Here is an 11,888-nt window from a genome sequence, read left to right on the forward strand (position 1 = left end):
TAGAAATGAACTATGATTAACAAAAAAACAAAATAATAGATTAAAAATAATTTTATTGGAAATTAATTTTAACTTTGTTGGTTGATCATTGATTGAAAATATTTTCATGATTCTGTCTATTAAATTCTGCTCCTCCGTTCTTCAATAGAAAACGCTTTATTATTCTACACACATATATGTTTTTAGCACTGTCACACAATCAGTACGTGTGTATTTCACTTTGTTATGTTCTGTTGTATAATGACGTGAACATAGTGACATATATACATATAAATTAAACGTATTAATATAAATGGCTGTCCCGGAGCCGAAAGTGTTCCTCGCAGCTCATGAACTTCACTTCATGCGCAGAGCTCGCATGTACGGTGTTTGAGCGAACAGTGAACGCCGCGGTGTTTGCTATGCTGTTAATAAAGTTTTTTTTTTTTTAAGCACGGCAGTGACGTCATTTGTTCCGCGTTGGCCTGGACGTGGCACCGAGAGGAGCTGCGCCCTCAGTTCGCTCTGCTCCGCGCCTTCTCGGCTCCATTCCGCTGCTGCTCCCGGACCTCCGGCTCTACCCGCCGTCAGTGTGTGACCTGCCACCGCCTCCTCTCCGCAGCCATGGGCCTCACAATCTCGTCGCTGTTCTCCAGACTGTTCGGGAAGAAACAGATGAGGATCCTGATGGGTAAGCGGGGGCTAGGCTAACGAGCTAACGGGCTAACCGGCCGGGCTCCGGGGCGGCTGCAAGCGGCTCCGCGGGCTCACCAGCACCACACACCGACTCATTTTTACCAGGAACCCGCTCGCCGAGTCCTGCGGACCGCGGGCCCGATCTTCCCGTGCAGGGAGAAGCAAAAGTCCGGCTCGGAGAAGCAAGAGGCTGTTAGCTCGGAGCTAACGGAAGGAAGCAGGCTGAAAACAGTCCGTTAAACCTAGTTAAATTGGAGTCTAAACGGGGGTTAAACTGGGGTTAGGATGTTTTAATCTGGGGTTAAGCTTAAAACTGTACCGGTGTCATTTTATTAAGTCCATAAAAAACATTAAACCCGGGTTGATCTGAGCTTTAAACCAGCAGCTGGACTCTGATCTAAGTTTAAGTAATCTCAGATTAGTCTTTATTCACTGTATGTGGTTTAAGTAATCTCGGGTTAAACTTGAACCACTGTGAAACATTTAATTAATGTGGGATTAATCTTTGATGTGTGTTTCAGTCGGTTTGGACGCTGCTGGAAAAACTACGATCCTCTACAAACTGAAGCTCGGAGAGATCGTCACCACCATCCCCACCATCGGTACGTCATCAGGACTCAGGGACAAGATGAGGTCATGTGATCAATAATCAGCCGGCTGTGTAGTCAGGTGGTTTGAACGTATTGATCAGATCTGATCGGTTTCAGTGAGGATTCGCCAGGTGTGCTTGCACTTGCACAATTTCCTTTAAACTTCTCATTTCAAATTAAAAGTCTGCGTTTACAGGTCAAGTGACCTTTTAGAATAAGAGTCACCTGTTAGTTTGAATAAATAAAGTACCAAAACAAGAAGCATAAATGATGAAAGTGCAGACACACACTTACGATGGTGAAAACAAACAGTTAAAGCAGGTAAATACAAACTAAACTTATACACACCACCAACGTTTACACAGCTGTAGATATGTAACCATTAAAACTACAATCTGAAACATAGGAGAACTGAAACATAAACTTTTATAGACCTCCTCTGTGCAGGTATTTCAGTGCTACTGCTTCACTCTAACATTATATACTGTTACAGTCACTGTTGTACTGTGATATTTACTGTTGGTTCTCAGCGGGCTGATGGGATGTGTAGTTTCCTGTCAGTGATTCCGTTTCCTGTGACTTGGAATGTTTGAAGGTCGTTAAAAGTTTTTCTTTTTAATTTGACAAAGAGTCACCTGTTCACAACTCTGTGTGTGTGGTTGTGTGTTCAGGCTTTAACGTGGAGACAGTCGAGTACAAGAACATCTGCTTCACAGTTTGGGATGTTGGCGGTCAGGACAAGATCCGACCTCTGTGGCGACACTACTTCCAGAACACACAGGTACAGAAGCGGAACTCTCAGGTGCAGGCAGGTGTGGGGCTTTTCTCTCTCTGAGGAACGAGACGTTCAGGTTGATCTGCTTCAGTTATGTTTACCTGGACATAAATGAGAGGTTTTCTTCTGTGACCCCTCACTGATCTGATCTGTCCTGAGATATTCATCTATAGTAAAATCCTCATTTATATCCTCTATCTCATCATATCTTTATATCCATAAAGCTCTTCCTTAGCAGTAAGTCACATAGAATAGAGTAGAATAGAATAGCATAATTTATCAGAACAGTGAGTGCATATTTGAATGAAGTTTCAGTGGATTTGCTGTCCATTGAAATAATTCTATACAAATAAATCTAAAAGTATAAAATACATAGAAGAATGTCAAACGTGTGTACGAATAGAAGTGACATTTATGTGTATATGCATGTTAGTAAAAGAAATGAGTTATTGAACAGTCTACAAAGTCAAACATGAGACCTGCGCAGGTTATCCTAACACTGCTGCGTTCCCCCTCAGAAACACCTGAGGAGCTTATTTTAGATCCCTGACTCTGCAGCACGACAAACACAGCACAGACTTTCACTGTGGGCAGGATCCATTAGTCACTGTATTGATGTATTAATTGTATCGATGACTGATGACTGATGTATTGATCACAGGGTCTGATCTTCGTGGTGGACAGTAATGACAGGGAGCGAGTCGCCGAGTCGGCGGAGGAGCTCTCTAAGATGGTCGGTTCCTTTGTTCACTTTACAGTTACGCATCATTAGACTCATGATCGTCATGGAAATCACTGACTGTATGTCACATGACTCTGTGCAGGTCCAGGAGGATGAGCTGAAGGACGCGGTACTTCTAGTGTTCGCCAACAAACAGGATCTCCCGAACGCCATGGGTGTCAGCGAGCTCACCGATAAGCTGGGTCTGCACAGCCTGCGCAGCAGAACCGTAAGGATCAATAACCCACCCGCACTGATCAGTACTACAGACTCAGTTCTGTTTCTCATGTTTCCCTCCATGATTTTTGACTGATGATCTAAGTTCTCAGCTTTTTTTCTTGCTCAGTTCTGTAATTGTGAAATCAATAATCAGTCAATCAGTATACAAAACAGGAGACAGTGGGGTGACCTGAAATGAGCCCGCAGCATTGTTCTAGTGGTAGCGCTCTGAGCACATCAGCCAACCCAATATCGCGACAAAGCTTCATGTTGAAGCTGCAGTAATCTGCACTACCAGCAGGGGGAAATTATATATTTAAAGCCATATGGGTAGTGAGCAAAAATAATTCCATTAATCATCAGAATCGATTAAGTTAGGTGGCTGATATGGATGTACATGTAAAGTGTTGATAATGTCTTTGTAATCGCGAGTATTTTCATGTTGGCTTGAAATAAAATATCTCCCTCTGTTGGTGATCTGTGATGTCAGTGCCAGTGGGCGGAACCCTTGGGTTTTAATTTTACAGTTGCATCCTAATTGGTTGTTAGAAAATCCACTCAGGGGTCTTGATGTCACTGTCACAAACTCATGGAGCTAAATCTGTTTAGACAGGTAAACTCACTTGTGTGTGCTCCCTGTACCTGCCCGCTCACCGATGCTGATCTGTGTGTGTTTCAGTGGCACGTGCAGGCCACCTGTGCAACGCAGGGCACAGGTCTGTACGAGGGACTGGACTGGCTGTCCAATGAGCTGTCGAAGCGTTAGACCACATGACAGGAAGTAGAAAGCAGACTGATTTCAGCCGCTGATGTCACCGTGTACAGATGAGGAGGAGAAGGAGCGTGTCATCGCTCCATGTTTCTTTTTTTCTTTTTCTTTTTTTTTTTTTTTTTTTTTTTAAATTATACGTGTGTCTATAGGAGGAAGTGATGTCATGGACTCTGAGCTCACCTTGATTTCCCATCATCCTCTTCTTCTGTTCTTCAGGTGTTTGTTAGATCTTCTTTCTTTTAATCCGCATGTTTTAACTCAGATTCATGTGACGGGGGAGGGGCGGGGCTTACAGCAGGTGACAGTCACCTGGGCATTGGGGGCGGGAATTATGGCAGGTGATGGTCACCTGGTCGTGTGAAGACTCATTCCATAGAGCCAAGTATGGCAGCCTCGTCATTCCTTATCAAAGTGAAGGAGAAACTGAGACCATGATGCAATAAAGGTTTTTTTTTCTTCTCACCTGTGTGTTCTGCTTTCTGTTTGAGAAACTTTATTCAGCGTTAACGGCCCGATGAGATGTTTACATAGGCCTGAAGATCTCTTGCTGACCTTTGATCCACCAATCAGATATTGGATTTAACTTTATGGGCTACTGGACTGATTTACTAAGTTCGGAAAATGATTGGGACTTTGTATCTCCAGGATGTCCTGTTTATATTTATTTATCATTTAAATATGAAGATGCAGCTGCTTCACTTAAGTAAAAAAATAAATCGGCTGCGAGTGGGACGGCTCAAAGACCAAGAGGAAGGAGAGCCGCAGGCCTGCAAACCAAAATAATCCAGTGTGAGCACTTTAGCATTAAGTGTGCTGCTAGAGACGTGAGGGAATCTGACCGTTCATGAAGAACTTTTGTCACAGCCTGTTGTCATTTATGTCACCGCCATAAAACAACAGAACACAGCAAAGTAAGCTAGGTGTTTTGTAGTCCATCGGGCATCCGGCATCATGTCATTAAGGAGAGTCGACTGTGAGGCTGTCTTCACAGGTTAGGCTGTCCTAATCACCTCAGTGAGGTGAAGGAAAATGGGTCAGGAATAGGAGACAGGAGGAACCTTTGGAATGCACCCCTGGTCTTGGTGTCTGAAGAGCACCTGGATTAAAATGGAGGCGGAGCTCAGACTTCTACCGTCAAGTCCAAAAGAGTTTTGTTTAACCCTTCTGCCCTCCTCGGGCATCTTTGTACATTTCATTCTTTTCAACTTTTTTTTTTTTTGATTTGCCAATCGATGTGTCTATGTTATAGCTTGTGGCATGAACTTTTGCAGGAAATGTTAGGTCAAATTTTTTTATAATCAAGCATCTTTAACTCATTCATCCGGGTAATAATAGATGAAAAACTTAACTGGAGAGCTCACGTAAGATATATTCATTCCAAAGTATCACGAAGCATTGCAGTACTAAACAAGGCAAAACAGGTATTCGACAGAACATCACTTCATATTCTCTACTGTTCACTGGTTTCACCATACTTAAGCTATTGTGCAGAGGTCTGGGGCAATAACTATAAAACCACATTACATTCACTTTTTACTCTTCAAAAAAAAGCAATTCGAATCATCCACAATGCAGGTTATAGGGAACATACAAACTCACTATTTTTGCAGTCTGAAATATTGAAAATTGACGATATAGTGAAATTCCAAACAGCACAAATTCTATTCAAAGCAAAAAATAAAGAACTGCCAGGTAATATTCAGAGTATGTTTTTTTTTAAAGAAGTAAGTTATAATTTAAGGGGTTTTTGTAACTTCAAAACAATGAAGGTACGTACTACAAGAAAAGGCTTTTGTGTTTCTGTTCAAGGAGTGAAACTATGGAACAAACTGAATATGGAATTAAAGCAATGTCCAAAACATAAAACTGTTCAAAAAGAGTTACAAAAATAGATCTTCTCGATCTATAAAGAAAAGGAAAATATTAAATTAAGTGAATGTCTCTATTTAAAAAACAAACAAACAAACAAAAATTCATGATGTGATATTATAGTATATAGATATCAGAAATCTGTTCACTATTTTATTACAAATTATATCAGTAAGGAAGCTGACTAAATATTCACTGATAATTTATGGCAAAGGGGTGGGATTAAATAAGTGTATACTTCTTCCCACTCCCTTTCAACATGTAAATTAATCAGAATGTTTTTTTGTATGTAATTTGTATAGTATTTTTTTTCTCTCTTATTTCTTTTCTAAATGTACTTGTATATTGTTCACATGTTGAAATAAATTACCAAATTACCAATTACCAATACTTTTAATGCATTGTGAACCTTTTTGACATCTTTGTGTCCAAATGTACACGGAGAAAATCTGCCATAAAATCCTCATACAGCAATAATTTTTCTGCTTTTTTTTTCCATAAATCACTAAATCAACATAAGCCTTTTTCAAAAATGATCAAATGTTAAATTATTTTCAGGGCTTTAACCCTTTAAATGCCAGTTTAAACAGCTGAATATTTTTGAAAAAAATTTTTGAAAAAAAAAATGGTATGGGGATGGGACGTGTTAAAGATCAGCAACAAAATCAATTTGATTGCATTGGTATTTTTTGTGTAGTGTGTGCGTGTATCTGAGAGTGTGTGTAAATCTGTAAACATGCACTAATAATTTGGGGGTGAATAAAGGTCATCTTGGAGCAGGGATGGGCAACTCCAGGGCTCGAGGGCCAGTGTCCTGCAGGTTTTAGAAATCACCCAGGGTCAACACACCTGAATCAAATGATTAGTTCATTACCAGCCTCTGGAGAACTTCAAGACATGTTGAGGAGGTAATTTAGCCATTTGAATCAGCTGTGTTGGATCAAGGACACATCTAAAACCTGCAGGACACCGGCCCTCGAGCCCTGGAGTTGCCCACCCCTGTCTTGGACAGATGTATCTTTGCAGAGGGTCTTCAGGATAAATATGGCCTCCTGCTTTTACTGTATTCAAACAAAAACTCTTGTTAGCATGTTTATGCACCTGATTCCTTTCACAGCCAATAAGCTTGCAGCTTGGCTGAGGAAACCTTTCATTAGTAATGAGAGAAGGAGAAAGACCTGGCGCAATGGTGGCAGAGTGACAGACCTCTGCTCCTGCCCTCACAGAAAACACAGATGCTGTCACTGCTACCATCAGCTCGAGCAGAAAGAGAGATGTGTACTGGTTCTGCACAAGTCTAAAAAGAAGCTCTTCTTCCACCTGCAAGTGGATCCCGTCTATTTGTAGAGGGCACCAGGTCACATGCTGCAGGACCTGCACATCCTCACCCACACATGCATCCATCACACACAAAGCCTGTCTGTTCTGTTTCCATCGATGAATCAGATGTTGATTTCCATATAAACTACTCTTGGGGCCCCCTGGTGGTCACATGGCTTCATGTCATAACTGGCAAAAATGCAAGAATGTCATGCTTTTGCAATCAGAATTATGTGATGGCTCGCTGGTGCCCAACACATTTTGCTTTTTCAAAAATAACTCGATAGAATCTAATAGGCCCCTCCTTCATGTGAATGTTTTATTTATCCATTTGTGTTTGTGTTATTTCAGGTATTACATTATATATGAGTGAGTATATATGAGTAGATGAGTGTGAGAATGCCTGTGTCTTTGTCACAAATGTATAATGAGGGTGAGAAACTGCAGCGATGCCCCGAGGCAGACAGATGGAACCAGGACAACCGCACCAGCTGCAGCCCCAAGTGTACCAATGACCTGAGGCCACACATCTCGGTGACTTCTGCACACCCATCTCAGCAGGAGAAGGAGGGAGGCCCCACATGGGGTGACAGCCACAGAGGACCAGAGGCAGTGGACAGTCGATCCTGCTAGAGGCCAACCACCCTGGTAAGAGTTGAGAGCATGGCCCCAGGCACCCAGGACCACCCGGCACCCAGCCAAACTGAGCCACCAAGGGAGCGGGCCAACGACCACGACTAGAACATTCGGCCATGTTTCCCAGAAAGCAGAACAAAATGTTACTGTATGAGGACTTTATGGCAGACTTTGTGTGTCTACATTTTTGTACACGAAGGTGTCGAAAGGATGGAAAATTGGTGGGCACAAAGGTTAAACCATGTTTTCAGGGTCTGCTCACAGCAGGTCCTACAGGTAGGATCCTCAGCATTAAAACCTTCACAGTTCCACTCGATCAGACCAAAAGTTTCATGTTCAAAAACTTTTATTTCACACAAACTTTAAACATCAAAAACAACATCGTCATGGCAACTCTGTACCCCAGCTGAGCTTCTACACACTGATTGGCTCTTGCTGGTTGTGCTGACGTTTGACCACAAAGACCTTCTGACCAGAGACCGTCACCGTGTACACAAAGTCGTCCAGGATCACTGCAGACACACACACACACACACACACACACACACACAGGTTAGTCCACCTGAAGTCACAGGGTTCCACCTGAGCTTTGTATCCCATCATGCAACATGAACAACGTGCTCATCAAATACATGAAAACGTTGCTGATGATGCACCAGGTTTGAATCATGTGACAGTGATGACATCATTAACAGGTCTGAGAAAAACAAAGCAAAACACCTGAGTCATGTTTGTTTTTACTGAAGCTGATAAAGTGACCGTGCAGGTGTGTTTGTGATACCTGACATGCGTTTGAAAGGTGGATCAGCTGATCCTGATAACCTGAAGCGACTCGCTGTTCGAACCATCTGCATCATGACACCTGCTGTGTGCTCGTCATTCTCCAGCTCGCCTGCAGACTGATCAGTAATCAATAATCAATCACTTTGATCCTCTTCTGATCAATAGACTTAACTCAACTCTTTAATCTATTTTAATAATCTGAGGATCCATATTTCCCCCTGTTTACAGAACTTTAATAATCCAGAATAATCTGAGAAAAGAGCAGAGTTCAGCTCGCAGTATCAAATGTGAATTCAGTTTAACCTGTAGAAATGTTAAATGAGCTTAAATCTAAATGGAGTCTGGTCTCTGTGTGACCAAACTAGCCTGAGCACCAGACTACTTGCAGAAATCACCTTATTTAACAATGAGCGTGGTTAAATAAAGACCAAACTGCACTCATAAAGAACTTCTTTGTGAACTGAACATCTGAAAGCTCAGAGAGACTCACGGCCAAGACACCATCCTCACTGATGACCAGGTACCCAAGCTGGTCCGGGATCCGCTCCAGACCCGCAGTGAGCGCCGCTGTGGCCTGAAAGAATGACGACAACATCAGGATAACATTATGAAGCTAAAAGGAAGTGATGTTTGAGGACTCATTGGTTCACTGATAAACGAAGATCAGCAGAACAAGAAGTGTGTTTCCTCAGGTCGAAGCTTCAGAGACTCACTAAACAGCCTTAGATCATTCGTCCAGTAATAATTCTGCATCTTCATCAGGTACGACCTGTGGTCCTCAGGTGCCAATGGGGTTACCCATCTAAAGATGGTTTCTTGTTTACCATGGTTACATTCGTCCTGCATACATGACACACACTCCCCGTTTCACAGGAACACAGTTGAGACCCCAGGGCGCAGGTAAACCCGCTTCGAACGTCACTCCCCCTCCTCTCTGTTTGTACCACTCCCTTCCTGCAGAGGGCGCTGTTGCTGTCCCGCAGGTATTTGCATTGAGCCCGATTATCAGTGATTATAACTCTGAAGAGCGCTCCAAGCTTCACCCTTGGAGCGCTCTGGTTTTCATTTTTTGAAGGGAAGCATTTCCGCGTGTTTATCCTCCTTGTTCACAGAGAGGCTAAGAGGACGCTAACAGCGTTAGTGAACGGCACACAGCGGACAGTCCGAGATCCGTGAACGCCTCACCGAGGCCCTGAACGCTGAATTAAAAAACCCAAAACGAGAATCAAAGTAAAACTTTAAACTCACCATGTTCGTCTTCTTCTGCTTCTACAGCCCACAGCTGCGCATTTCCGTCTTTATCGCAGAGCCTCACGTGACTGCTGAGGCCTTCATGTGCTGTCGGACAAAAGAGACAGACACAGACACTCACGCACAGTGCGGGACTGACCGTCAGTGCTTGTCCCGATTATCAAATAAATAAGAATAAACGTTTGTGACATTTTAGGAATGTTTGGATTAATGTCGAGGACGTTGCTGTCTAAATATGACCTCATTGTTGCCCGATAAAGATGAAAATAAAATAAAATAAAATAAAACACATAAATAAACGAGTGATCGTTCATATTTTTTAATTTCTATAGGGGGCGCCATATTGAAGCGGAAGTGCAGGTCAGCTGATCCCTCACATGACGTGTCCCGTGAAGCTGAGTGTTTCTCTCCGGGAATCTCACCTGCATCTCCGTGATGGCCGGCCGCGGGAAACTGATCGCCGTGATCGGAGACGAGGACACGTGCACGGGCTTCTTGCTCGGCGGGATCGGAGAACTGAACAAGAACCGGAAACCGAACTTCCTGGTGGTGGAGAAGGACACAAGCATCACCGAGATCGAGGAGACTTTCAAGTAAGATGGACTCCACACACACACCAAAATGTGTTAAAAAAAATCAGCCGATTTAACGCTCCTTTCACGTGTTTCTGTCAGTGTCACCTGACCGAAGGTCTCGGTGGTCCTCGTGGGTCAAAAGTCAGATCGGTTTTATTATAATTCGGACGGCACCAGCCTGGAACCGTATTAACCCCTCGGTGACTTCAAAAACACTGGCTGTAGGACAGGAGGCCGGCTGCTTTTTTGATGAAAATAAGAATGGATTCTGGTGTATTTGGGCCCAGTCTGTAACTACATCCAGCATCCTGAGTTTTCAGCCCTTAGATGATCTCGGATAGAGTGTAATGGATTGATCAGCCGATCAATATATTAATCCAGCTCTCAGCTAATCCCCATGAAATGAACTTAACCTGTTAAATGCCGTAAAATTAGAAAAGACTTCAGTCTGTTTCTGTGGATTCCTGAACCTGATTTCAGAAATCATTGTATTTTAATAGTTATTCAGTCTTTCTGACTTCATTAAAACTACACATAAATAATCGCGATCTTTGTAAATGTAGCATGTTAGCTCTCACACCGGACTCTATTGAAGAACCAGAGCTTTTTATTAAATCTGTATGAAATCAGCATTTTCAATGAAGGATTTAATATCAGCAAAAATTTAAATACTTTATATTAATTATGATATTTTATAATATATAATCTTTTATGATCGCTTCACACATTTTTTCCTTTTGCTTAATTGTTGACTTGCATTTATCGGTTAGTTTCAGAGAAGTTGGTCTGGTGCTTTGGGGTTGTATTCCTGAAATTTTCCTTGATGGCCTCATGTGCTGTGTGACACACACCAGACTCCATTCAAAAATCAGCTGATTTCAATGATCACTGTTGAGTTTGGAAATGTTTTTGATATCTTAAAACAGACCAGCTCTTACAGTGATGTTTCAGATTAGGAATTCCTGTGTTCTCTGCTGTCATTGAACTCATCTGTGAATATCCTTTACATCTAAACCTCTGTAACCCACCGTTAGAGATGGATGATGTTAAATTGACAATAATTTGAATTGTCTGACTTCCTGTGTTAAGCTCAGCAGTAACAAACAGACCAGAGAGAAATGTTAGTCCTCCGAGACTCTCAGAAACACCACGCCTTCATTTACTTCCTGTTACACCTCTGCTGGTTCTTCTCGGGTTCTGAGGATGTTAAATTGTGACTGGACTTTGGCGTGGCAGACTGACGGGGCTATTCTTTTTCTTCTCCTCTGCAGGAGCTTCCTGGCACGTAACGACATTGGTATCATCCTGATAAATCAGTTCATCGCTGAGATGATCCGGCACGCCATTGATGCCCACATGCAGTCGATCCCGGCCGTGCTGGAGATCCCGTCCAAAGAGCACCCGTACGATGCGTCCAAGGACTCCATCCTGCGCCGTGCCAAGGGCATGTTCTCTGCCGAAGACTTCCGATAGACGGCGAGTCGCGCTGATGCGGTTCACAGATTTGTCCTGATGTGTTTGTGCTGTGATGTTTACTTTTATTTCCAGGAAGTGATGTATGCCCATGTGATCGTTTTTAGACCAAACCTGCTTGAGTCATGTGACCTGCCCCTCCTCCTAGGTGTTTGTTCCAGATGTGTTAACTTATAAACGTGAACAGATGTGCGAATAAATGAATAAATAAACTTGTTGTTTAAAGTTA

General features: G+C 42.7%; 3 protein-coding genes across 3 annotated transcripts; 2 read left to right on the top strand and 1 right to left on the bottom strand.

Moving 5' to 3' along the window:
- Nucleotides 1-444: 444 nt before the first annotated feature.
- Nucleotides 445-4,214, top strand: LOC120744171 (ADP-ribosylation factor 4). The gene is made up of 6 exons (XM_040048347.1): nucleotides 445-670; nucleotides 1,197-1,277; nucleotides 1,937-2,046; nucleotides 2,702-2,773; nucleotides 2,865-2,990; nucleotides 3,660-4,214. Exons 1-6 carry the CDS (start codon nucleotides 604-606, stop codon nucleotides 3,744-3,746), a joined length of 543 nt encoding a protein of 180 aa, XP_039904281.1. The 5' UTR covers nucleotides 445-603; the 3' UTR covers nucleotides 3,747-4,214.
- Nucleotides 4,215-7,905: 3,691 nt separating this feature from the next.
- Nucleotides 7,906-9,738, bottom strand: lamtor4 (late endosomal/lysosomal adaptor, MAPK and MTOR activator 4). Its single transcript, XM_040048352.1, has 4 exons — nucleotides 9,609-9,738; nucleotides 8,851-8,934; nucleotides 8,359-8,476; nucleotides 7,906-8,089 (listed from the first exon to the last, which is right to left on the bottom strand). The coding sequence occupies exons 1-4, from the start codon at nucleotides 9,609-9,611 to the stop codon at nucleotides 7,992-7,994; spliced, it is 303 nt and encodes a 100-aa protein (XP_039904286.1). The 5' UTR covers nucleotides 9,612-9,738; the 3' UTR covers nucleotides 7,906-7,991.
- Nucleotides 9,739-9,971: 233 nt separating this feature from the next.
- On the top strand, nucleotides 9,972-11,888 carry atp6v1f (ATPase H+ transporting V1 subunit F). Its single transcript, XM_040048350.1, has 2 exons — nucleotides 9,972-10,204; nucleotides 11,458-11,888. Exons 1-2 carry the CDS (start codon nucleotides 10,047-10,049, stop codon nucleotides 11,657-11,659), a joined length of 360 nt encoding a protein of 119 aa, XP_039904284.1. The 5' UTR covers nucleotides 9,972-10,046; the 3' UTR covers nucleotides 11,660-11,888.

This window comes from Simochromis diagramma, unplaced genomic scaffold (genome assembly GCF_900408965.1).
Source record: "Simochromis diagramma unplaced genomic scaffold, fSimDia1.1 OVJJ01000557.1, whole genome shotgun sequence".
Taxonomy (NCBI): Eukaryota; Metazoa; Chordata; class Actinopteri; order Cichliformes; family Cichlidae; genus Simochromis; species Simochromis diagramma.